Consider the following 26,489-nt stretch of genomic DNA (forward strand, 5'->3'; position numbering starts at 1 on the left):
GGTTCTCTCTCTGGTGCCGTGCACAGAAGATCAACCCTCTACGGATTGCGGCCCCTCAATTGATGCCGTACTTGCTGTCACTGGCCAAGGCGGGGCTGGCACATGCCTCCATCAAAATTCATCTGGCAGCTATCTCCCGCTACACCAGAACTCCGGGGCAGTCGTCCCTATGGTCGCACTGCCTGGTGAAGGAGTTCATGAAAGGAATGTTCAGCTCGTTCCCGCCGATGAAGGCTCCGGCCCTGGCGTGGGAGCTCAATGTGGTGCTGACCAGGCTCATGGGCCCTCCATTCGAGCCTCTGCATTCGTTGCCACTGAAGTTCCTATCGTGGAAGACAGCGTTTCTTGTGGCCATCACCTCTGCATGACGAGTGGGAGAAATCCAGGCCTTCTCCTGTAAGCCTCCATGCCTGATATTCCACGAGACGAGGGTAGTGCTGAGGACGCACCCCTCCTTCATGCCCAAGGTGCCGTCGAACTTCCATCTCAACGAGCCCTTGGTGTTACCTGTTTTCTTCCCGTTGCCTTCGTCGCCGGCTGAGAGGACTTTGCACTCGCTGGATGTGGCTAGAGCGCTGAAGTTCTATGTGGAACGCACGAAAAGTTTTCGGAAGACATCACAGCTGTTTGTGAACTTTGGCGCTGTGAACCAAGGGAATGCCCTCTCCAAGGCTTCCATTTCCAGATGGCTGTCCGGCTGCATCATGCATTGTCACCGGTTGGCAAACCGAGAGTTGCCCAGGCCGTCCGAGAGCCCATTCAACCAGAGCGATCGCTGCTACTAAGGCGTTCCTGTCTGGTGTGCCCCTGCTGGACATCTGCAGGGCTGCTACGTGGGGGTCGACGCATACCTTCAGGAAATTCTACTGCGTCGACTGGGATTCCAGGGAGGAGTCCAGAGTCGGCCAAGCAGTGCTGCGCAACCTGTTCACTTGAAGGTGAGCCTGGTGAGGAGATAAGAGATGCTTAATGTTGAGTTGTTGAAATGCTTAATGTTGAGCCTTGCCACATCCCGTGGTTGTGCATGTGTGTACTGCTATGTATTCTTGTGTTCATGAGCATGTGAATCCTTGCCAGACCCCATGCTGGAGAAGGAACAAGTTACTTACCTGTAACTGTTGTTCTCCAGCATGGGTCTGGCATGGATTCACATGCGAGCCCTCCCTCCAACCCCTCTGCGGCTCTTCTCTTGTTCCTACTGCCACTTTACATGCTACCAAATCTGAAGATGGCTGCCAGAGGAGGGGCTTAGGTAGAGGGCAGTTATTAGCTGGGGGCAGTATGACCCAGAGAGCAGTGATCAGTTCAGAAACAAAACAGAAACTGATTTTTTCTTTACTGAGGATTCCCAGCCTGACGACGGGGAATATTCATGAGCATGTGAATCCATGCCAGACCCATGCTGGAGAACAACAGTTACAGGTAAGTAACTTGTTCCTTAGGCATTACACCTACCCAACAAATGTTTTCAATAAAGGTTTTTGAACTGTTGCTTTTGAGTCTGTGTCTCTCTTGATACCATGCTGTCTCACAGCACGCACAGCACAAAACCAAATGGCTCTGCTTCTGTCACTGGTGCCTAAAAAAACAAATCGACCCCTGTCAAGCATCAGTGGATAGCGTCCTCTCGTTTATCTCGGACCGTGCATCCACTGGCATTCATTTGCACTCTTGCCGTACATAAATGTCGCCCATCAGGTCATACCTAAATACTGACTCTTCTTCGTTCACATTCACAAACCCAGTGATAATATGTCATTTTGCTGGACTGCTGCATCTTTTTCATCCTGTCAAGCCTCCTCGGGTGAAATGGGACCTCAGTGTGGTTCTGAACGCCCTCTGTCATAAGCCGTTTGAGCCTATGGCAACAGTGCATCTTAAATTGCCCACCTGGAAGGTGGCCTTCTTGGTCGCTATCACTTCAGCAAGAAGGATTGGCGTGCTGCAGGCACTCTGTATTGAAGAACTCTTTATGCCCTTCAATAGGGATATTTGGTGCTGTGAACACACCCGTCTTTCTACCCTAAAATCATTTCGGATTTTCATATTAACAAAACTATCACCTTACCGATGTTCTTTCCAGATCAGTTGTCAGACACAGAACTAGTCCTACACAACCTTGAAGCCCACACAGTACAAGACCTACAGGCCCCAATGACATCCACACACTCCTAATGCGGGTAAAGCAGCCTCTGTGGCTTTCCAGATGTACGTTCCCTGGCAAACCATCATCAAGGCGGCCACTTGGGCCTCCCCCTCTGTGTTCTGCAAACATTGTCTCAGCCTCCGTTCCAGCGCTGACACTCAGTTTGGTCAAGCTGTCCTCAAAAACCTCTTTGACTAGGGGCATTGAGTCCATCCACCCATTTATACAGTCAGTGCTTGTGAATCTCACACTAGTATGGAGGATAGGTGACGGAACGTAGGAGTAAGAAAAAGTTGTTCACCATAATGACTAACGTATTCCTAGTCCCCTTTCATCCATACGCCTGCCTGCCATCCCCTGCAAAAAGTTCACTTTAATTGCTACTATGTCTACCGACCTTGCCGACAAAAAAGGACTGAAGGGTTGATGCGCTGGGTGGGGCTCAGGAATGCGTGGCTAGAGCCATATTGCGTGCTGGCCCAGCCTAAAAATAAAAAAAGGACAATGTTTTTGGATGCTACCAAAAAGTGCTTTGGTCCCGTCCTAAGGACTGAATATGCCACAAGTATGGAGAAAAGGGGACTATGGGCTATGAGTACGTTAGTCATTACGGTGAGTAACTTTCTTAAATGCACAAAGATGTTAGTGAATGCTAGAAATATGAAGGTTTAAGGATTAAACCTAAGGAATCTAAGAACTAAAATGAATGGTTGACTCTTTAATGAATCAAGCGATATCGTCACTGCCTCCTTGGAGGAAAACATCCCTTATGTGGCATGGGGAAAGCAGAAGCTACCTGACTCTGACCTGGGGGTGTCTATCTGTGGGAGGACCACATGGGGCAGGACAAACAGAGTAAAGTGGTTAGAACAAAACAGATCTTTACCTGGTTTTCTTGATAACTCCTATTTATTCCCCCTCTCTACTTAATATTACTGAGATGAGGAAGAGGGCTTGAGTAATGAAGATCACTAGAAGCAGGAAGCGAACGCTGCATTCTAGTGGTTGGAGAAGATTAACAGGTGCTGGGATATTCAAATGCTGTTCACCTGAACAGAGCAGGATACTTGCCTCTCCCAACACTGGAGGAAAGCAAGCTGCAGACCGGAGTGGAGAAGCTGTCGAGAGCATTGTCCAGGGAAGTCAGGCAGAGGAAGGTTTACTGCACTGGTGCCTCAGGCAGCAGGAGCTGACCAGCAAGGAAAGGGACCAGGCGGGAGCCGAGGAGCCGATGGGACGGACTACGAGCCAGCGAGCAGGCTGCAGTAAGAACAGTGAGACATGAGGGACGTCGAAGAAAGTGATTAATGCTGAGAAGTGTAAATCTGGGATTTGCACCCACATATTGAATTGTCTGAAAAAGCCCTTGCAGGAGAGTAAACCAGGCATTGGAAGAAAAGGGGAAAGGTCCCCTGCATGTGCATTGTTGAACTGAATGTTAAAAAGCCCTGGCAGGAGATTGGGAGGAAAAGGGGAAAAGTCCCCAACATGTGAACTGAAGGTGAAAATCTCCTTAGTTTTGTTGAGGCAGGGAAACCCCTCCTAGAGTTAGGGATAGTTAAGATTTACCGAACCCCTCTTTTTTAAAATTAATAAATGTCTAACCAACAAGAAAGATGCCACTGTGTCCCAGTCTTACTCTTGATCTCCCTGCTCGGACTCCCTGGAACCGCTGCTGGGCTTGGGTGTGGTCAAACCACATGGGAGACAGCCACCCAAGGCCAGGGACATCACCCCTGACCATCCTGGAGCTCTGGCTCAGCTGTGTTACAAAATGTAACTCTGGGAAGGGAGGGGAACGCTGCCGGGGCTCCCTGGGACTGCCGCTGCACTTGGGGATGGTCAACCCACATGGGAAACAGCCGCCCAAGGCCAGGGACATTGGCCCTGACTTTCCTGGAGCTGTGAATGGCCTGCCTTACAGCTTCCCCCTCCAGGAAAGGTTGGGGACCCTGCTGAGGCTCCTTGGAACGGATGCTGGGCTTGGGGATGGTCAAACCAATGGGAGACAGCCGCCCAAGGCCAGGGACATCACCCCCGACCATCCTGGAACGCTGGCTGGGCTTCGTTACAGATTTTCCCTCGGGGTGGGATGGACCGGGGCTCCCTGGAGCTGCCGCTGTGCTTAGGGGCGGTACACCCACATGGTAAATGGATGTCCAAGGCTGGTGACATCACCTCCAACCGTCCTGGAGTTCTGACTGGGCTGCGTTACAGCGTTTCCCTTCGGGGATGAATTGGCACACTGCTGGGACCCTCTGGTGGGGAAAAGCTGTAACACAGGACAGCAAGAACTCCAGGATGGTTCGAGGTGATGTCCCCGGCCGTGGGCATCCGTTTCCCATGTGGGTGTACCGTCTGCAAGCACAGCGGCAGTACCACGGAGCCCCTGGCAGGGTCCCCTTCCCTCCCCATGGGGAAATGATGCAACACAGCCCACCCAGTGATCCAGGATGGGTGGGGGAGATGTTCCTGGCCTTGGACGGCTGTCTCCCATGTGGTTTGACCATCCCCAAGCCCAGCAGCAGTTCCAGGGAGCCCCGGCAGGGTCCCCATCTCTTCCCTGAGGGAAATTCTGTAACACAGCTTAGCCAGTGCTCCAGCATTTGTCGTGGGTGATGTCCCTGGCCTTGGGTTGCTGTCTCCCATAATTGGTCGACTCTAGAAGCTAATGCTTAGAGTCACCATGCATGCAGCAACACACAACTGGCTTTGTGAGCAAAATCTTCAGAGAGATTCATGAATTTTGTTAGGATCTGCGTTGTTCCTCAGTCATTAATTTGTGAAATTTGTGAAATGTCTTGCCGGATGGATGGTCATTGCACATAGGTTTTGCAATGAGGTGACCATCAATTTGTTTGATGTTTGGCTTGAGCAGGGCATACAATAAGCAGTGTTATATAGCAATTTGCTATGCAATTGCGTACGTTTGCTAATTAAATTGACACTTGTGTAGCAAAGATAGCTATTTAAGTTACCCTGTTAAATGAAAGCACAGCTCACCCTGCATTCCTCTATTGCTTTCAGGCCCCTCTCCACACTGTCTTGCTCTGTTCACTGCAGTTATCATCTCCTCCACTCTTATGTGCTGAAGGCATGCCACTGAAAGCTCACACCAGAACAAATACAACCCGCTAGGGAAAAAAGACCTAAATCGATCTTGTAAGGATAACCAGTTTTAATCTCACACAAAGATGAGTCCAACAGCGTAGAACTCTGCTGCCAAGAACATTCTGCTGAAAAAGGGTACACTCAGAATCTTATAAGGAGACGCAGCGTCATAGGTTACGTCATTGTGTGCAGTGAAAACTTGTGCGGCTGGTTGGTGTGCGCCTATACATGATCAGCCTGCTCCATAAAAGATTCCAGGTCATTGGTTCCAGCCCAGTCTCTCCGTCTTCAATCACGTGGGTGCTGCAGAGATCATCTTCTCACCAACGAAAGTCAAAGAACAAATTAACTAGACTCCCAGCACAATGCTACGTCATCATTATACTGTGCACCTGGCAGGCTTTAAGACTGCCACAAAGGAGGTTCTGGGGCACTCTGACCACCACACACACACATTTCACTCACTCCCCTTCGAGCCATCCGGCTCCAAGGTCTCCACCCTCGTTTTGAACTACAATGTATCCCTCCCCACACCTCGCAATACAAATCATTTGATTGTAGCTCTCAGGCATGCAATGATTGTTCTCTTTGAACATTCAATACTTATTACTTTAGGGTTGATGGTCACCTGGTTCCCCCTTCCCAACAGTGCCAAAGGCCTGTGAGGGAGTGCTAGCCAATAATTGATTTTCTTCAAATAATTGCAAGCCAGAAGTAATCTGGGTGACACTTATTAAGCCAACCTAATCTTGTCTCGTGAAGACCTGTATTTGTTAACTTTATATTTTTTTAAAGTCATGCAATTCCATTCTTTGCATAATTGCAGTATTGCTACTGTAAAACACTGCAGTGTCTCCATGCATTAAAGTAAAGTTTAGGTTAGTATATCTAAATCTCGGTGTCTACTAGATTTCATTTTATTGGGGAAGATGCATCATATTGATGAGTGAACTTTTTTGAAAATGTACATGATCGCACAGCCAAATACTTTTGATGGCAAACCTAGTTCTGTAACCTACTAGTTGTATACATCTGCAACTTTTGCTCAACCTATGAGCTGAACCCATACACCTGGACATTCTATCTTATCACCCTGCTTTATACTAGCTACTCTGAAAGTGAGATAGCCACAAACTGCAAATGTCCACCTAGCTTGTCCAGTTCTCTTCCTGTTATGCCATCCACTCTGCTTATTCTTTTACTTTCCATCCTCTTACATAATGAATGCACAAAACTAGATATGCACGCAAAGTAGCAATCAATAGTTCCATCCAGTCGGTACATCTACAGATCAGCTTCAATACCATCCACCGTAGTTAGCCTCCAGAGCTCACTTTGCTCTGATTGCCTTGTATAATAGCACAAACATGAGAGGTGGCCAAACTGTTTTCAAAGCCTTTTTATCGTATTCATTTGTGTCCATTCATGCAGCTAACCTTTTACAGACACTCTTCCAGGGAACGCAAAGTCTACCCGCCCACTCATATAGTCGAGTAGATTTTATCAAGGGCGAGTACTATTTGCAGGGGACGTTTGAAACTTTTATTTAATATTGTCTTTGCAGTAAATAAATTAAATGTTTCACTGTGCCTGGTTCGCCTCTGGGTCGCTGCACCGTTTTACAGAAAGCGCATTTACATGTTTTGTCATCTGTTGCCAAGGGTTGAGTGCATTTCTCTTAGGTCGAATAGGTAAACTAAGTTACTAGACCTGCAGGTCTTGCAGAATTGTAAAGAATTTGCAAGGCCTGACTCTTTCTCACTAACGTCTTTATTCGGCGGTGCACAAATTTGCTGTATTGTTGCTAGTTTTATGTCTTGTGTACAAACAACGTCTGGTGACATTAAAAATATTAGTATATGATTGCTAATCAAATGGGTTTGTTAATCAGAACATTTTAATTAGCAAACTTCGCTAATCCATTTTTGGAAACTAATTTATGCCTTGCAGAGCTCAAAATATTTTTATTGAGCCCAATCATGTTTAACAATTTAATTATTAACACTCATTTTCTTATTTATGTTTCAGTTGACTAATCACTTATTTGAAGAACTTGCCATGGATGTGTATGATGAAGTTGACAGAAGGGAGACAGATGCAGGTAATGAGTTATGGTTGCTTGCATTAGTAAAGGAACCCACTCTATCACTCATGATGCATGTGACATTTTTCTTTAGTATCCATTTTTAAATGTCTTCTTTTTTTAAGTCCCTTGTTTCCATCAACCTTTTCTTTCCGTTCAAGCACGAGTCAGTAATGATAACCTAATATGACAATTTTCACTTTATCCAAGATGTGAATGGAGAGAACCACTTAAACAAATATTTATATCTTTTAAATGTGTGTATTGGTGAAATTATTGTTTTGTTACACAATTGCATGATCATTAGTCAATGTACAATACAGCTGTCAATGTATGATGTTTCATTCAGCATAAAACAGTTCAACCAATATACATAACATTTCAAACAGTTAAGTAGTGCTTGCATGGCTGGCACAAATAGTTGCTGGTTATTAGTGAGTAACCCAGGGGATCTGGTATAAGCCAGTCAAGTTTTCCATGGTGGGCACGCCTGTGAAGAAGTCTAAGGACTCGGTATTCCAATTTATACATTAGTGAAAGGAAAGGAAGATAAGTAAATATAAATGGATGGCATTCGAGGTGGTTTGCCATCTGAAGGGTAAAGTACAGATTCAGTAAGGGCTTCCCAAGCCTCAACATTAACTACTGTGTCATCATTATATATCTGTATCGTCCCAAACCATGCTTTTGTTTCAGCTTTGCACCAAGTTCTCTAAACCATACGTCAAACTGCGGCCCCTTTTTAGATTTCTGTGACATTGCCAGACACCTTTTAGCTAGTATGCATACTAGCTGCATAAACTTAGAGACCTGTTTTTGTTTGTGCGATCTAGGGTATATGCCCAGTAGACATTCAAGTGGATTCCAGCTATACCTGGTAATTCCAGCATCCTCACAAACCTGCTTAATTCGGGACCAGAAGCGCTGTACCACCCTGCATGTCCAAAGCATATGCATAAGATGACCATCATCTCCGTTACACCAAGGGCAGGTGGAAGGTGCGCCAACTTTAAATTTGGGGTCTCTGCTGAGGGTCATATATGTGCGATGAAGCACATTCATTTGGATTAATCTGTATTTAGCATTGCGGGACACATTCTTGACAAAACTTAGCACATCCATCCAGTGCATACATTGGGGCCAAAAAAGCATTCTCCAGTGGCTCAGCAGCCTACCTTTCGCTACCTTTGCCACCCTTATATACCTCATTAGTTATCCTCTAGGTAACCCCTCCGATTGCGTAAGGCTGCCCAGATCCCTGAATAATCATTTTTCGTACATATCACCCCATGTGGTTATGCCCACCTTCTCCCAGCATAGAATAGCATTTAGCTCATCTGGGTGAACACATATGTCTGCCAGAATTGGGACATTGGGGGAGTAGGGATGTTGCAACTGAAGTAACTTTAGTGTTCTAGGCCAAATCTGTCTTCCTACTTGTAATATCAGGGGCTGAGGGTCAGTCAGATTTGTCGGGATCAAAGGGGTCTCCCTGAGCCAAGCAGGTCTCACCAGTGTATGGAGCAAGTAGTGCTCTGATGTAAATTCATCTGACAACCATTTTGCAAAAAAACTTTGTTGCACGGCTAAGTTGTAGAGTTCCAGGTGTGGAAATTGTACCCCTTCTCCCCATATGGCATGGATAAAACATTGAGTGCCAGTCTATGCCTTTTTGGGACCCACAAAAAGTCCCAAAATATGCCTTCAAGGTTACAAAAGATATTTAAATAAATGCGTCTCCCATTTCAGTCCCCATTCAGGTAACAATGTTATGTCTTTATCCCGTAGTCCCGCCAGGGGAAAAAGACATGATTTCTGTTTGCTAAAGGAAATCCCTGATAACGTGGCAAAATCATCCAGGACATCCAATACCATTGATAGATTATGTTGTGGTTCACACAAATAGAGCAGTATGTCGTCTGCATATAACAAAATAAGGTGTGTTGATCCACCAATTTTAAAACCTGCCTCCAAATATTCCTGCCTCAAATATACAGCCAGCAGCTCTAAAGCTACTATATAGAGCATGGGCAAGAGTGGTCATCTCTGCCGTGTTCCCCTTTGTATGGCCCATTGTCCCGATATCTGTCCGCCAGACCTAACTCTGGCTGTTGGGGAGTTATATAAGAGTTTCACCCAGCGAATTAAATTCCCTCCAAACCCAAAATGTTGTAGTACTGCAATTATCCACTCTCAGTATACTGAATCGAAAGCCTTGATGGCGTCAACGACGCCACTACATAGATTCAGTGCAGTAGTTAGTTTGGTTGATAATGTGCTGCAGCCTATTCAGATTCAGGGTAGTGTTAAGACCAGGCACAAACCCATTTTGGTGAGTGTGTATCAGGGTTGAAATGCACCTGTAGATGCGCACCGCTAATATGGTAGTGAGTATTTTCATATCCTAATTCAGCATAGCTAGGGGGCTGTACGAGTCACGTGTCTCTGCTGGCTTTCCAGCCTTTAAGGATAGGTATTACCAGTGTTTCCCGCATGGTGGCCAGAAGTACGCCCTTGTCAAAAGCCTCATTAAATACCTTTAATAGTACAGGGGCCAGGAAGGTGTAATATGTTTTATAAAATTCTGCCGGGAGGCCATCGCTCCGCATCGTTTTGTTTGTGGAAAGGGAAGCTATCGCCTCACCCAGCTCCTCTGGGGTGAAGGGTCAATCCATAAGATCTCTTTGATTGACAGTAAGTTTCGGGAGTCAGATCAGTGCGAAGACCTCTGCAATAATTTCAGGGGGTATTCGTAAGTCATGTTTATACAGTTTAGCATAATAAGTAGCAAATATGTCATTGATTACCCCCTGACCCCACCACAGAGCCCCAACCTCATATAATAACGTAGACAGGGGTCTAGGCGGCTCTCGCCTGCACAGCCAAGCTAATAGTCTCCCTGTTTTATCACTTTCAGTGTGCGCCCAAGCTGTTTGTGTGGCATAGTCAAACCTTGACAGTCTCTTCCATGCCAGTAAACATTGGGACCTAGTCTCCTTTAACTCTCCTTCAACTGACTGTAGGCCAGGGTGCAGTCAAGAGTGCATATTTTGCCCTCCAAAGGTTCCAGCTCCTCGCTCAGCTTCCTGCAGATGCCCCTGGTGCCAGCAATAATGTCCCCCCTGGCCACCACTTTCAAAGTTACCCAAACAGTCCTCAAACTATCTACGCTTCCAATGCTGCCTTCCAAAAAGGAGACCAATTTTGTGCAAAGCTGTTCTCTAAAAAGGGGATCCAACAGGGCTTCCGTGGGTGTCCGCCATGCGGGGATAGGAGTTCTGGATGTTCCATTATTCCATGTAACCACTAAGGGTAAGTGATTGGATACTGTGCGGCCCATGTATTCTGCACTGACAAATTTGGTCAGCTATCCAGCCCCCGCGAAAATAGTCTATTCTAGGGTGCAATTTAAGTTAGTTATTGCGTTATTCAGAGTTTTAGTAGCTGGTGAGGGGCCACTTCGGGGATGTGCAGATCGATCTAGCATCGTGTCCCGTACACAGTCAAGATCAACGCCCCATACGAAGAAAGCATTGCGTTTTGAGACAATATGGGTGCACAGTACCCGAATGTGGGAAGGTATCATATGATTTGGAAAATAAGAATTTACTATGGATGTTTCTTTGTTACCAAGCTAGCCCCTCAAAATGATGTGGCTTGCTTCCCGATTCCTGTCCAAGTCTGATAATTGGAATGGCAAATGGTCAACGATCCATATAAGTACTCCTCTAGCACATTAAGAATATGTGGCACCATAGCCTGTCCCACCCCAACGGTTTATGACAGCCTCTTGATCCTCTGCCATTAAGTTGGTTTCCAGAAGGAGAGCAATAGAAACCTTTTTGCAGTGTAAATAGAATTTTACACTTTTCCTGCGCATATAGGTTCCAAGACCCCTCACATTCCAAGTCATTAGTTTAATTTGTGTCATAACCGGTTATGTTATTTCTGTGCAGCCATGGTGAAGGGCACAACAAATACAATTCGCCATCCAGTGAAACACACCTGGCACCCACGTTTCCATGACAGCATACATGTTGCTACCATATTTGCAAGGGACAAAGGATTTCCTCCGCCCAAGTACCCTCAAGGTCAATCAAATACATTGCAAACTTCATTCCCCAAATTGGGTATATCAAGCAAAACAACAACAATAAACCCCTAAAGGTGGGGTACAAACAGTGCCCAACAGTTTCTCCGTTCAGACTCACCGGTACCTTCCGAGTACACCATTGCCAGCAGGTACCAGTGTAATGAGTCTGCAACAAATAGGTTTCGACTGTCCATATGGACTGGGATGGTCTGAGCATCTCACAGTAGACGACCATGCCCGCCCCCACTGATGTGCTGCTTATCCTGGCGGTATGTAATATGGTCACTGCAGATTCAATTCCCTGTGCTGGTCTCCTGTGTGTCCCTGCTCTGGGTATATCTAATCATATGGTACTAATACTCGCAAGTGACACCTAGGATTGTTTGTGCAGCTCGACTGTTCAGTTCAGTGGCACCCCAAAACAATGAAGGTTCCTTGCATGGTTCAGTCGTCCGTTTGTGATCCATCTCCTGATGGGTCGGAGTCCCTCTGCTCGAGACCTCTGCATTTCCTTTAGCTTCTAAATTAATATTTTCCATCCAAATGTTCGCTGCTTCTGGGCTTTCGAATAAGTGTGCCTTCCCGTTATACAGTACCTTCAGTCATGCTGGATACATAAGCATGCATTTAGTCCCTATTTGGCAGAGCCTCGCCTTGACTGGCACAAACGTTTTCCTCTGTTGTTGTACTAAGGGGTATAGTCTGGATACATTGCAATATTAGAGCTACCTCTCTGTTTTCCCATCCTCCCTTGACAACTGGAGAATCACTTCCCGGTCTCTGAAGTTCAGTATATTAGCTATGATTGGACTGGTTTACGATCCAGGTGGGGGTCTCTTTTGGAATTATCGATGTCCTCCCTCAACAGCAAATCCCTGTGACAATTTCCCAGGTCCCACTTCCTGAAGTAGCAGATTTTTGATGTAGGTCGTTGGGTCCCGGCCCTCAGTGCCTTCTGGAGGTCCCAGCACCCGTACATTGTTTCTACGAGACCGACCCTTGAGTCCTCCGTTCCAGCATAACATTCCTCAACTCCAGTGTTTATATCCGGGTGGCCAGATCTTCAGTAGTTGTAGCAGTGTCCTACAACAATGATTCCATTGGGGTCACTCTCTCTTCAAGCGACCGCACATATTGGCGAAGAAGTTCCATGTCCATCTTCACCTCCTCAATCTTGTTCTCCAAAGAGGAACTCAGAGCAGCTCTGGCCCATAAGCACTGTTTTCCTGATGGTCCGGTTGCAGCGCCTGTACCGGAGCTTGTGTCTGTGTTTGTGTCTGGCATTCGTGGCTTCCCTTGGTTGGCAAAGGATTCCATAATTGTACCCTTATGTTTATTCTTGGAGGGATACATACCAGAGTCGTGTGCCAATACTGGCCTTTATCACCCTAATTGGTGCAGTTTGTTGTTGTATATGGTAAGGGCGATTTCAGCGGTATATGTATATGACTCACTGAACCTGTGGTCTTCGTCAGAACGCCAGAAACACATAGATTTGCTGGAGTTGAGCACCATCGGGCTGGCCCTCGTAGCTTTCCTCCCCACAGAATGGGGGCAAGACTGTGCGGGTCCTGACAGACAACACAGTTGCCATGTAGAACCTTCACAAATGCGGTGTTGTGGGCTCCTTGCCTCTAGGCCTTCACGTGAGGTTTCAGAGAGGCTGAGATACAAGGATTGGGACCTCCCAGATGACGTAATGGAGATTTTGCCAGCAACAAAGTCCTTGTACCGTTGGAACAAATTCTGCAGTTGGTGCAAAGACAAGAATGTAGACCCGTTTCTATGCATAACATCAGAAGTGTTATCTTTTCTACTATCCTTAGCCAATCTGGGGCTCAAGGTTGGAACGATTAAGGGCTATTTGGCAGTGCTATCCATCCTTAAGCACTCATCAGAGTTCATATTTCAAAATCCCACTGGTGACACATTTTCTAAAGGGACTCACCAATGTGTTCCCCCCCATCTCCTTTCCAGGTTCCTGTTTCTAATTTCTAATGTGTGCACCCCTTGAATCTTTACATTCATGTCTGTTAAGGTTGTTAACATTTAAAACCATTCTCTTGGTAGTATTAACTTCAGCCCATGGAGGGAGTAAATTGCAGGCACTATCATCCAAGCCACCCTTTACTATCTTTCACAAGGATAGGGTTGTTCTGAGGGTTAAGCCTTCATTTCCGCCCAAAATTATTTCAGAAGTTCATGTAGGGCAGGACATTGTATTGCCTACTTTCTATCCTCCACCTCATCCTGGTAAACAGGAGGAGAGATTACATTTATTGGATCCACGCAGACCGCTGAGCTTTTAGATATCTAGACTATCCAAACTTTGTATCGATGATCAGCTTTTTATGGGCTATGCAGGTCACAAACTGGGTCAGTCTTTGACAAAAAGATCAAAAACATTTGTGAGGCAGCAATGTGGTCTACTATTCACATGTTCACAAAGCATTACTGCCTTGAGTCTTCCCTCGGTCAGGATGGAAGCTTTGGAAAAGCTGTCCTCCGTTCGGTTCATGGTAACCATTGAAAACTAAATTCTTACTCCGTCCACCAAACCAAGCACTGCTTTGTGCCCAGGTAGCCAGTAGCTCTACATGCTGTACCAGAAACAGTCTAAATCATTTTCTCATTAGCATTTGGATACATTGTTGTGTAGATTTTGATCCACAGGAGTACATCCAGTACCTTGGGAGGTTCATTCGTTTTTCTTCTTGATTGAGTGTTTTCACACATGTGCAATCTTGTATGTGATATATAAAATGTTATAATATTTTGGATTTTGTAGAACTGTTTATTATTACTTATGAGCTAGTGGTGCCCACTTATTCTCAATGCAGTCCAGGAAAGATGACTAGCTTTTTGTTGGTCATGATGGTGCCAGTTCTGGCAGGGCTGTGGCCAAGCAGACCCTGTCAAGGCAGATCATTCTGTGCATCTCAGAATGCTATGATCTGGCTGATAAGGATGGTTAAGCCCGTCAGGAGTAAAGCCCAGTGACTGTTGAGCGACTGTTAGGCGCTGGTGGCTCGAATACTGGTTGGGAGACTGCAGAGTTTAGCTCTTTGATCTCAACCGAATTCACTTATTTTACTTGTGGCACAGTGAATTTACAGGTAATCCTGTTACGTGTTACAATAATTTGCAGTGTGAAGCTAAGTGTTACCTGCAACGCCAGTGTGGCCATGTGTGCACACGACTCTTTCTCTCATAACAAGAAGCAGGCCCCTAATGGCCAGGATGGAGCCGGGACCCTCAGGGCTCCTTTTGACCGATGTCGCTGTTCAGTCTCAATCCAGTAGTGAAGATGGGGGAGTACATCCGCTCACTAGACGGCAGCGTCGCTTTCTGGCCTCTGGAGGAAGCGAGCCTGTCGAACTACTCACAACATCCCTGGCAAGTGGTTACAGATCTCGTAAAAGAACGTGTACTTCAATCTCATCATCCAGCTCTGGAATTCTTTTTGATTGCCAGGCAAACAACTCACCCCCACATGATGTCACTAGAACACCGAAGACAGTCCATACACCTTGTTTTCCCTATGGTACGATCCTAGAAGAAGAGAATGTAAGGGCTATAAGTCGCGCTGTGTCCGAGATGCATCTGGAGGTTTATCCGGCAGCATTCTCAGAATTTGATTCCTCAGTCACGGAGTGAGACATAGATCCAAATATACATCAAATGGTTGCCACAACAGAAGTTCACCCATATGAAGATGTAGAGCAGACGGCGACGAGATCTTTATTAGTCACAGAGAGCTGCATGCGGGATCAGGACAAAGACCATACGAAAGCGAAGGAGTGCAATCAAGCTGAAACTGTTGGCACTGCAGGACAGCTACTTAGTAGCCATGAGTTATACCTGCATAATCACAGCCCTCCAACTCAAGCCGAGAAAAGCGATTTGGCAGAAGATAATAGAAATATGGCAGTTGATCTTGTAACAGACATCGGTAATAATGTAGATGAATCACAAACACAGGAATCATCAGGTACTACTGCCACTACTACCAAGGAAGCAAGGAGCCCAAACCGGTGAAGCTCGATTGCCACAGCTGATAAAATACTCAAAGACTTAATCGAAATAAACACGAGATCGACAAGTCAGCAAACCTCTCATAATGATGTAGAAACATCTTCTATGGAATTTCCAACAGCACCCCAGTTGGTTGTAGATGCAAACATGTCTTTACCGAGGAATATCCCAAAGCAGTTACCGAGTACATGGGTGTTTGTTGAAAAACGGAACCCATGGCTAAAACCCATGACGAAAAGAAAAAAAAACAACTCGTTAAATGATGACCTAACTGATCTACTGTTTGTATCCCAGAAGAGACATACTGAAGAAGGACACTTAACCGGTCGAGACGAACTTGGGGATGACTCATGCTTAACATCAATCCTGACAGCTGGTCCTAACATAGACAAAATTTCTACCAAAGAAAGCAATCTCTGGAAGCCAAAGTTAAAAACATTCAGTCTGAAACCAAAGAGTGCAAGGAAAAAAAAGAAAAACCCAGACTCAAAATTTGGCAGAATGCCTAAATAAAGAAATCACCAGAGAATTAAACACACTAATAATGGCTGCGCATACGATATCGATGTCACCATATATGAAGCTATACGAACAATTGAATGACAATATAAAGGACCAAACAACACTCCTGGCCATGATGAACACCAAAATGCGAACCGTAGACCAAGACCTGACGAGAACCCAACAAATGCTGTCACATGAAAATCTAAAATCTGAGGCAAATGTGAAGATTATAATAGAACACACAAAGAACAGTGCAACTGATAAACGACTGTTTGCAGACGTAGCACGAGAAGCGATTGCCTTGCTAAAACAGCAAAAAATGAACCCCGTTCCTATGGAGCAGACAGTGAAACAGAACGGTGAATGTACTGACGTGCGTGAGGAGATAACATCTGTAATTAATACACTACAAGTGGCTAAACAAACTGTGGAAACTGAGATTGATAAAGACTCAAACTTAAACACACAAAAGACTCGTCAGGATAATGGATGGATGAATGATCCTCCGTCCAAATGTAAACACAAATTAAAAAGAACCAAGGAAGCTGAGGAAGGATTTACCATTACTGTTAATATAGATCTAGACCACTCTCCGGCAGCCTCTTCGAAAAGAGTCCAGGAAGCTACACTGGAGCAACCTGTCAGTGATAGCTCCATTGTGGAAATAGATCTGACCCAGTCTAATAAAGCCCTGCTATCAGTATAACTGCCAGACTTTAAAGCTACCTTGCTGGATCAGGCCCACCCCAATCCAGCTACTGGCAGTGTCTTGAAAGATACTGAAGCAGCCTCACAAAAGCAGTCCATATTGACGGATCAGGACCTCTTAAATCCAGCCCCAGGCTGCGACTTGAAAGACACTGAAGCAGCGTCACAAAAGCAGTCCATAGCAAGTTCAAAAGTTGTATTTCCAATCTTCGATCCCAAAAAATCAGAGATCCAAAAAAAAAAAACAGAGGTGATGATGGCCTCGAAAAAAACCAAAGAACATGAGAAATCGTAAAAACCAACAACGATCTAGTGTGCGTTCTTTTCTACGAAATATAAAAGGCTTTAGTATTACAACTACTACTAAGCAACTCTCTGGAGCCATCACTAATCACCCTAGCACACAAAAGCCAAATCCACCTGCTGAGCAACAGGTGAGCCATGAAGGCGAAAAAAGTACAATGACGGAGAAGGAAAACTCTCTAGAAGATCTATTAGATCTCTCTATATACGAGCAGAGCGAAAGTGACAGCTGGTTTGAGACTCCTAATCCACTCCCGAACGAAGAGTGTATAACAGCAGAAGCTGTAATTAGCATTGACCTCAGATCTACATCGCATGAAGAGAAATTATCTGAGGGCAAGAAAAATTGTAAGAAGCCCCGTATCCCCCAAGATATTCCAACTGGTAAAATCAGGGGGGCGACAATGAATGAATCTGAGCATTAGCAAAAATGTGTCACCAGGCAACTAGTAAAGCAAGATAGTTCCCTTCGAAAATTTGCAGCGAAAGTCCCAGCAACATGTATAACGCTAGAGGAGAAAAGAGCGCTAACCATAGCCAGTAACAACCAGGAATACTCCACCTCAAAACTTATATCCCGAAACCAGGATCTGTGGAAGTATGAACAAGAATTTGAGGCTTTGGAAGCCAAGATGGCCCTAATGGATGCCGGACTTATCACCCCCAAGATCATCACGGAAATAAACTCCAGAGATAAAGATGCTAACTTAATTGAGTCAATTCCGTCGCCACATACGCAGGGACTTATGATGGATTCAAAGATACCTTCTGACTTAAGCCAAGCAATGTCTGAGAAAACCCAGACCAATGCAAAAATAAATAAAATGCCCAAGAAGGAGCCCTGTCCTCAAAATCGGCACTCCACGAAATCAGGGAAATACCTCCTGCGAGTGGAGCGAATAGTGAGAGAAAAAGATGGTCTCTTACTAAATAGAAAAAATGTGATGAAACTAATACATCACATTCCGCAACTTAGAACAGTGGCTTCTGAAGATATCCAAGTAGTCGAATTTGAGGATGAAAAATATAATGACCGTGTGATACTTCATATAGCCTCTAAACTCATTCGAGACTCCCTCTTACAGACTGGTGCTATCTTCAACTCCCTAGGGTTTGACATAAATGAGATTGGTGACCCAAAGGAGAGACAACCAACAAGGGAAAAAAAGATCCTTCTCGGACTACAAACAAGCGGAACATAAAACATCCGCAAGCGAGGTAGAAGAAAACGTCCCGAAAAACAAACATGTCTCCCCCGAGAGGGAAATCTCTGAGAACGAAGAATTGAAGAGTGTGCCAACTGGAACAAGAAGTAGACACTCTGATACCCAAGGCCCGAGGAAATCCGATTCGAGAACTGAGGACCTCGATTGGACATGGGTTGCGAAAACCATCAATAACCATAATATCAGCTAATGCCGAAAGTCATACGAGTCAGGAAAGATATGCATAGCCTCATGAAACACAAGAGGCTACATGCATTTGCTGAGTGAAATCCCAAGTGAACTAAAAGATATTGACTTATTATGCCTGCAAGAGACATGGCTAACTGATATTCCAATTGCAGATGGTTTTGAGATTGCTTTCAATCAGGCAATAAAAAAGAAAAAGGGACGACCCATGTCGGGAATGTTGACATTAGCAAAAATTAAAAGTGGCATACATATCTTATCTACAACTAATGTTTCATCGTACATACAAGTATCCAGGATCAAACTACCGATAATTGCAATGAAAACGAGAATTTACTTATGTTGATAAATGTCTATTGGCAACATGCCGCAAACAAAGCTGAGGCATTCATCGAAACTATCTCAGAAATTATGTGCAACATTAAGAGGACGGAAAAAGACGGAAATATCTTAATATGTGGCGATCTCAACATAAATTGCTTGCCAAGTGGACGAGACGTGAAGGAAACAGACAGAGAACATGCAACCAATCTGTGGGTAAACGAAATGAAATCATGGAACCTACAGATGCTGAATGGAGAAGTGATGGGAGATATTCGCCTCGTCCAACTTGGCGAAGAAATGAGCTACGCTCCACAATAGATTATATGTTTTCAAACGAAAGACTGAAAAGTGAAACTGCACAGCTAAAAATCATCAAAATGAAACATAGTGACCACAGCCTAGTAAAAATATACTGGGAGACTCATTATATAAGAAGTCTGCCTGATACTACCAAAAATGATCTAGCGGTTGAACCGGAACGTAATCGTTTACGACTAAACGCGACCAAAGTGAACTCACTGCTAAAATCATTTGAAGAAACATCAGTGGTAGAGAACATTGAATATACAGCCTTTCTAGAGAAATATCGAGAGAAGAACTTCTCTAAAACCAGATCAAACTTCAGGAACCAACATGTATGGGATGAAGAACTCCATGATAAGAAAAAAAAACTGAATAAAGAACTAAGACGGCTCAAAAAGAAACCGGATCTGAGCAATGGAAGCACGGCAAAAACCCTGAAACAAACCTACAAGAACTGGCTTCTCAGTCACAAACACATAATGCTGCAACGCGATGCGGAAAGCATGATGAAAACGTTAGCCAACAGAAATACAAGTGAATTTTGGTCCTACCTGAATAACATCTCATCTCCACAAGGTGCCATTATAAAAAACACAATACCAGAAGAACTATGGGTGAAGCACTACGCGAGAATATTTTTTATAGTCATAATGTCGACAACAAAAATGTCGACAGTCAAAAAGTCGAAAAAAAAATGTCGAAAAAAAAAATGTCGACTTTTTTTTCAATGCATTTTTTTTTCGAAATGGGGGGGTTCCCCCCCAGCCCCCCTTTTTTTTATTTTTTTTTTATTTTTCCCTTTTTTTTTACTCCCGAACCCCTAAAATAAATATATAATTAAAGAAAATGAAAGTCGACATTTTTTTTTTCAACATTATTTTGTCGACATTTTTGTCTGTCGACATTTATTTTTCGACATTATGACTCCCCACCCTGTGGTACATCTGACTGGGATGGAGAATGGATTGGTGGATGCTCTGAGCAGGCAGAGCATGGTCGCATACGAGTGAGATGTGTGCCAGGTAGTCCTAGAGGAGATCTTCGCTTAGTGAGGTACCCCGACAGTAGATCTGTTTGCCAAGGAGTCCAACAGGAAGTGCAAACAGTTTTTCTTAAGGGAATTCCCAGAGAGGTGTACTGGGGGATGCATCTTTGATGGTGTGGGTCTTCGACCTCTACTATACCTTCCCTCTGATTCCCGTCATTCTGTGTGTGGGCTGTCATGAGGTTGAGGAGGTTCCGAGCATCTCTGATCTTGATCTTCCCAGATTGGGCGAGTGTGAGAAAATACTTCTAGTATTCCCGCCTGTGTTCAGAAAATAACTTTGAGGCAAAATGAAACACTGGAACAGAATGTTGGTTTACAGCTCAGAGAGACAGGTTAATTCTGCTGCAGCGTGCCCAGACTGGTTTTCAAACAACCATCTGAGTCTCCTCATCTCCTCCTCCCCTCATTGACAAAAGGAACATCTTCATACATTTACAACTCGTATAGTATTACAACAGGCCATTCACTCAGAGTTAAAATTGAACTCCTGCTGTAGTTTAACCTTACACACTGTGCCTGCTTCGAGAGCATGTGTCAACAGCTGAATCCTGAAAAGGACATTTTATGTTTTTGCATGGTAAGTGCTTCTTTAAAAAGCACATGTACGCTGTTATCTGTTAAGGGAACCTATGTTAAAAAGCCTACCATTTTAATACATATTGCTAACACGAGCAGAATGTAGTACTCAGAACTTCTGAACTTGGCCATCTGCCCACCTCTCCAATTGCCTTGTCAGCCGGATCTCCTATCTGTTGGACGTTCGGGAACTCCACCCAAACCCAGAATTTCAACCTACCTGCGTGGCTCTTGAGAGGATAAGGTATGATGACTGGGACTTCTCGGAGGGGTTACTTGAGGTGCTTTTGCCGCATGTAGACCATCAACCGGATCGCTGTACGTGTACAGGTGGAGAAGATTTGAGGCCTCTGGTGCAGGGAATGCAAGATTAACCCTATCTCTTGCCCCACCACTGCAGTGATGGAGCTCCTTCTGTCACTGGCCTCATCAGGCTTTCAGGTTGCAACAGTCAAAGGATACTTGGCGGCTTTGTCTGTTTTCAAAAGGTCTCCAGAGCAGGGGTCTTTTTTTACGATCCCATGTATGGCCCAATTCCTGAAGGAATTCTCAGGTCTGCACTTAGAAACCTCTGGGTATTAAGCGTGTTATAAATAACCAATTACATTACAGGGGGGGGCTGTGAGAGACATCTGCAGAGCGGCAACTTCGTCCTTGCTGCATACCTTCGCCAAACACTATTGCCTGGTTGTAGCCCATGGAGATGATGCTCTTTTTGAGAGACCGGTTTTACAAAGTTTTCATCCCGCCTCCTTCACACATACTACTTGTCTCTTATCTTTTATATGGTTATCAGCTCCCATGTATGCAATAAGCCTTTTGGACATTGGTGGTAGTGGAGGTGTTACAGACTTGCTCATTGGAGAGTACTTATCAACCCCAGTGAGATCACGCTGTCCGATCCCCTATGAAATACTTTGCATAGCAGGCTCACCTCCCTAGTTTCAAATTGAGTGGCTCCCCCTTGGGGTGAAGGGACAAATTCCTTGGATTCGACACAGGTAGCAGTTTGCTTCAGAAGGGAGGGATGTCATGTCTTTCGTTGCCTGAATGACTGGCTTGTCAAAGCTCGTTTCTCTGACCAGACGTTGATACATTTGTTTTGCACGCGCTTCCTGTTGCACAACTTAGGTTTTCACTGAATTTTGAATTTCAAAGAGTCACATGTTTCGCTGTCCCCGTTCCTCCGGTTCATGAGTGGTCTTTAACACTCTCCTAGGCAAAGCCTTTCTGCCCAAAGTCCGAGTGTCGAACATCTCTGATGGTAAATGTCCTCCAATCCCAGGAAAAAAGTTCCTGCCTCAGCCTTCTGCGTCTGCTTGGTCTCATAGCCTCCTGCATTCTTGTGGTTCCGTAGGTCCAGCTACAGATGAGATTGCCTCAGTTGCTGCTCTGTTTCCAGTGGTTGCAGTTTCAAGACCACATGTGTTCCTGGAGGGAAAACTTGCTGAAAGGAGTGTTGTTGTTTTAACCCTAGCCCAAGTGCTGGTAGAGCTCCTAGGTTGGGGCGCTCACCTACCAGACCGGACTGTCAGCGGACTGTGGTCTCCCTTATGATAAACCTATTGGAGTTGAGGGTGATCATGATGGCCCTGGTTGCCTTCTTCCCCTCTATGAAACGGAGATGTGTGCTGATCCTTTCAGACAACACAGTGGCCATGTACTACCTTAACAAGGGGGGTGGTGCGGGGTCCTTACCTCTTCCGGGCTCTGGAGATCAGTGTATCTTTGACTGCTGCCCTTCTTGCCGGACTAGAGATGGCACGGCAGATGCCTTGCACAGACTCACCTCGGCTTTGCCAGGAAGTTGTAGAGATTGTATCTCACTGGGGCACTCCTGAAGTGAATCTCTTCACTTCCAGTGTGAATAGGAAGTGCTAGTTCTGCTCCAGGGAATTGCCCCATTCAGGAGCTATGGGGGATGCATTGACGATGGATTGGATATTCAACCTCCTTTATGCTTTCTAGCCGATCCCTGCCATTCTGCCGGTTCTCAGGATATTGTGATTGTTCGGACCATGTTGATTCAGGCTGAACTGCCCCTTTAGGGGGTGGGGACCAAGCCTGATTTGCATATGTTCTTTTCCTGCGCTCCCACAGATTGGGACAACAACTCTGTTGGTGGAAATTCAATCTCTTGTAGAGGGTCAGGCAGTGGAAGAAGTCCCAGTCTCCCAGATGGGTATGTGCTTCTATTCACAGATTTTTGCAATAAACAAGAAGAACCAGGCTGGCCTGAGAGTTGTGTTGGACCTTTCCACCTTAAACCTTTTCCTCCCTCTTCAAAAGTTAAAGATGGTTACCCCAGCGCTTATTGCGGAGACACTGTGCAGGGGAGACTGGATGTGCTCCCTGGACCTGAAGGATGCGTACCTACACGTCCTTATTTGGCAGATTTATCGGTCCTTTATGAGGTTCAGGATCATGGGCTTTCATTTCCAATACAAGGTTCTACCCTTTGGCCTCAATTCGTCCCCCAGGGTTTTTACCCGACTCATGAACGTGGTGGCAGCCCTTCTCAGGGCCCAGGGTCACCATGTCTACCCATACCTAGACGACTGGCTCGTCAGGGCGAGATCTCCAGAGGCAGTTCAGCACTTCGCTTCCAACCTTATGAATACGCTACATGCATTGGGATTGTCCATCAATCTCAAGATGTCTCAGCTGGAGCCTACTCAGAATCTTAAGTTCCTCTGCCTCATCTGGAATACAAGCTCTGAGAGAGTTTCCGAGAGAGTTTTCCCCTTAGAGGACAAGATCAAAGCCATCAAGAGGGCCACAGGGCTTTTTCGCAGCAGACCTGTGACCTCGGCATGGTGGTACCAATACCCCTTGGGTATCATGGTGGCATGTCTACTGGCAGTGCCTTACACAAGGCTCAAAATGAGATTATTGCAACTGCACTTCGCAGTCTCCACCAGGACCTAGTCTGGTTGAGCACAGACTACAACTTGTGGACAGGCAGGCCCTTCAGGCAACCAGCACTGCAGGTTACCATCACCAACGACTCTTCCTTGGAGAGCTGGGGAGCCACTCTGGACAGCCACAGTGTGCATGGAGTTTGGTCTCTTTGGGAACAGGAGGCCCATATCAATTGGCTAGAGCTGAAGGCGATCTGGCTTGCTCTCAAAGTCTTCCTGCTGGTGCTCAGTGGCAAGATGATCATCATTCAAAAAGACAACTGCACCAGCATGTATGTACATCAACAAGCAGGGTAGCACCTTGACAGTCAGCATTTTGGAGTTGGCCCCGGAGAACAACATGCACTTGACGGCAATCCACCTCCCGGGGGAGTCCAACCTGGAGGCGGACAGGCTCAGCAGACTGGGTGAGGACAACTACGAATGGCAGTTGAATGAGCAAGTCCTTTAGGGCATCTTCAGCAGATGGGGTCATCCTTAGGTGGATCTCTTTGCCACCTGGTTGTAACAGATTTTATGACATTGCACACTCCAGCCAGAGACTTCTTCCACTGACACTGGTGCACAATAAAACAAGCCTTTTTATTTGTATATGAATCCTGGATTCTTCCTTGAAGAGGCACCCAACCCGTCTCACACCCACCTTAACAAACACCCTGTGTCTCAATGGACCATGAACCAGGCCGGTGTGTAACAACAAAATATGTATTTATTTTTATGATTCAAATGAAAAATCAGAGCAAAACTAAATTTAAAGCAGCAGCCACCACGGTGTGGCAATACAAATGCAAAATCTTATAATACAATTAATTCATCTTTCTAACACCATCTACATAACCCTTAAATAGAAATGGGAACAGACTAACTTTTCTTCACAATCATAGATGACACATAGGTTATGCACTTCCCTGGCAACACTCCCCCAAACACCTGCTAACTAAATTTTATGTGGATGGAAAGCAGTGGCAAGGAGTCAGCAAGAAGAGGGAAGAATCCGTTTTTAAATTCAACCCACCACCCCAGAATGGGAGATCAAAAAACCTTCAAAATTAGCAAAATAGCATACTCGGATTGCACTTGTTAATTGTAGATCAGTTTACACTTGCGGTAGGATAGATAGGACAGAAATGTATGTGGCTACACCCAAAGAGATAAGGAAGCTTACAGGCTACTATCCAGGGCACTAAAGTAACGTGAACACTGGTGAGAAGATCGATTTTGGGAGGAAAACAATGCAACAAAAATCACACACGGCAGAATTGCAATTTCTGATTTCACACAGGCTTTAAATTGGCAAACAGCTAAGAAAATGGGCTTAGCAGTAAAAATCCGAAATCGGTTTTGGGGATGGGAACAAAGACACAGGACAGATAGGATCCTGAGGGGAAGGGATGATGTTATGTTTTTTTTTTTTTAGGTGAAATCAAGTTGGATTTTAAAGAGCGCTAAATACACGGGTAACATCGGTTTTGTTAGCGCACTGGTTAGTTCTACTGAGACTATATTTTAAAGACTATAATTGTTAAAGAAAGGCACTAGTCATGAGGAGGTTGAGTTCGAATTACAATCCACTCACTGTGAATCTCATTATAGGGGAATTAATTGAGTTATTCCAAATGATACTAGGGACTCCACAGGTAACTGAAGGAAATAAAGAACAAATATGCTAACAGATATGGGCTTACACAGATCCTTCTAAGAAAAGGGTAAACGAGGATACTGGCAATTTGGGAAATGACTATGGTTTTTATGGAATTTGAATAGGGTTTGAATGGGATGCAATGTTAAATAGCGGGATATGCAGTTTTTGGGTACTGGGTGATAGGATACTTACAAGGCAAGCTTGGGTTTGGTAATTTGGACAGCCAGCAGAGTCTCTAGACGGCAGGCCACAGATCTGGTCACAGGCAGCTGGGTCAAGGGATCTGATTACTGGGTCAGCTGGGCTCTTCTGGTGGGGAACAGCTGGGCAAAGGCTGGTCACTGTGGACAGCGGGATGGGTCAGCTGGGCAAAGAGTCTGGTCACTGGATTCTCCTAAAGGGATTAGCTGCCTTCCTCCTTTCTCCCTTGATTATTGGGTCTGGATAGGTGGTTCTGCATGGATGGGATCAGCTGCCTCTGGACCTAGTTCTGGAGTCTTGGAATCTTGCAGGGTGAATTTTGAATGTTGAATATCCCTGTGTCTCCCTGTCTACCCTTTATATATGCAGAGTGGCATCATAGAAATTTACAATTTTGGGCGGAAGTACTCTGGACTTACCCTTTCCCCTCCTTTCCCCTCCTCCCTGCTGGCTGATTGGTTCCAGGGAAGTGACCTCACCTTATGTGTGTACTTTTATGACTCCCTTTGTCTCACTGGCCTATTTTTCACAAAAATGGTTATGGAACAAAACTTCATATTTACAATAGTCACCATCATAAAAATAAGATAGACAGATCCCATATTTCACAAGGAATTGACCAGTTCAAACGCCAATTCTGTGCCATGTTGCTTCGCCCTTGGGCACAATTTCGCCATTTTCAGGAGAAGCATATTATCTACAATTCTGCAAAAGGCTGCACACAGGCATAATAGTATTTGGCATAGTTTCCTCACGTTTAATATCTGTGCCATGTATGCTTCCCCCAGAAATGCATTTTTCCTGCCATTTCAGTTCACCACGTGCCAGAGTGAGAGAGGCACATAGTCTTATTGTGCTTGTCCAAAAATCACATTAAAACTGTCATAATATCACATGACTGCGTATTCAGATAGCCGGGAAAAAAAGTATAAATGTCCTGCATTGTCCATGAGGTGGATTTGCCCAAGATATGATATATGATATATATGATATGGCATTTATAACGCGCCTATATACAAGTGCTTCAAGGCACGTCAAGGCAAGGGAGGGGAACAGAGGGAGGACAGACAACGATCCTA

The 26,489-nt window shown here is 45.1% G+C and overlaps 1 protein-coding gene across 13 annotated transcripts in view; it reads left to right on the plus strand.

Moving 5' to 3' along the window:
• GIT2 (GIT ArfGAP 2) overlaps nt 1-26,489 on the plus strand; it is a 2,415,297-nt gene that overhangs the window by 953,833 nt on the left and 1,434,975 nt on the right. For all 13 annotated transcript variants that reach the window (XM_069619395.1, XM_069619396.1, XM_069619398.1 and 10 more), the window contains one exon: nt 7,286-7,358. In XM_069619395.1, coding sequence (XP_069475496.1) covers nt 7,286-7,358 — 73 coding nt within the window. The remainder of the gene's footprint in view (nt 1-7,285; nt 7,359-26,489) is intronic.

This window comes from Ambystoma mexicanum, chromosome 10 (genome assembly GCF_040938575.1).
Source record: "Ambystoma mexicanum isolate Mex_15411 chromosome 10, UKY_AmexF1_1, whole genome shotgun sequence".
Taxonomy (NCBI): domain Eukaryota; kingdom Metazoa; phylum Chordata; class Amphibia; order Caudata; family Ambystomatidae; genus Ambystoma; species Ambystoma mexicanum.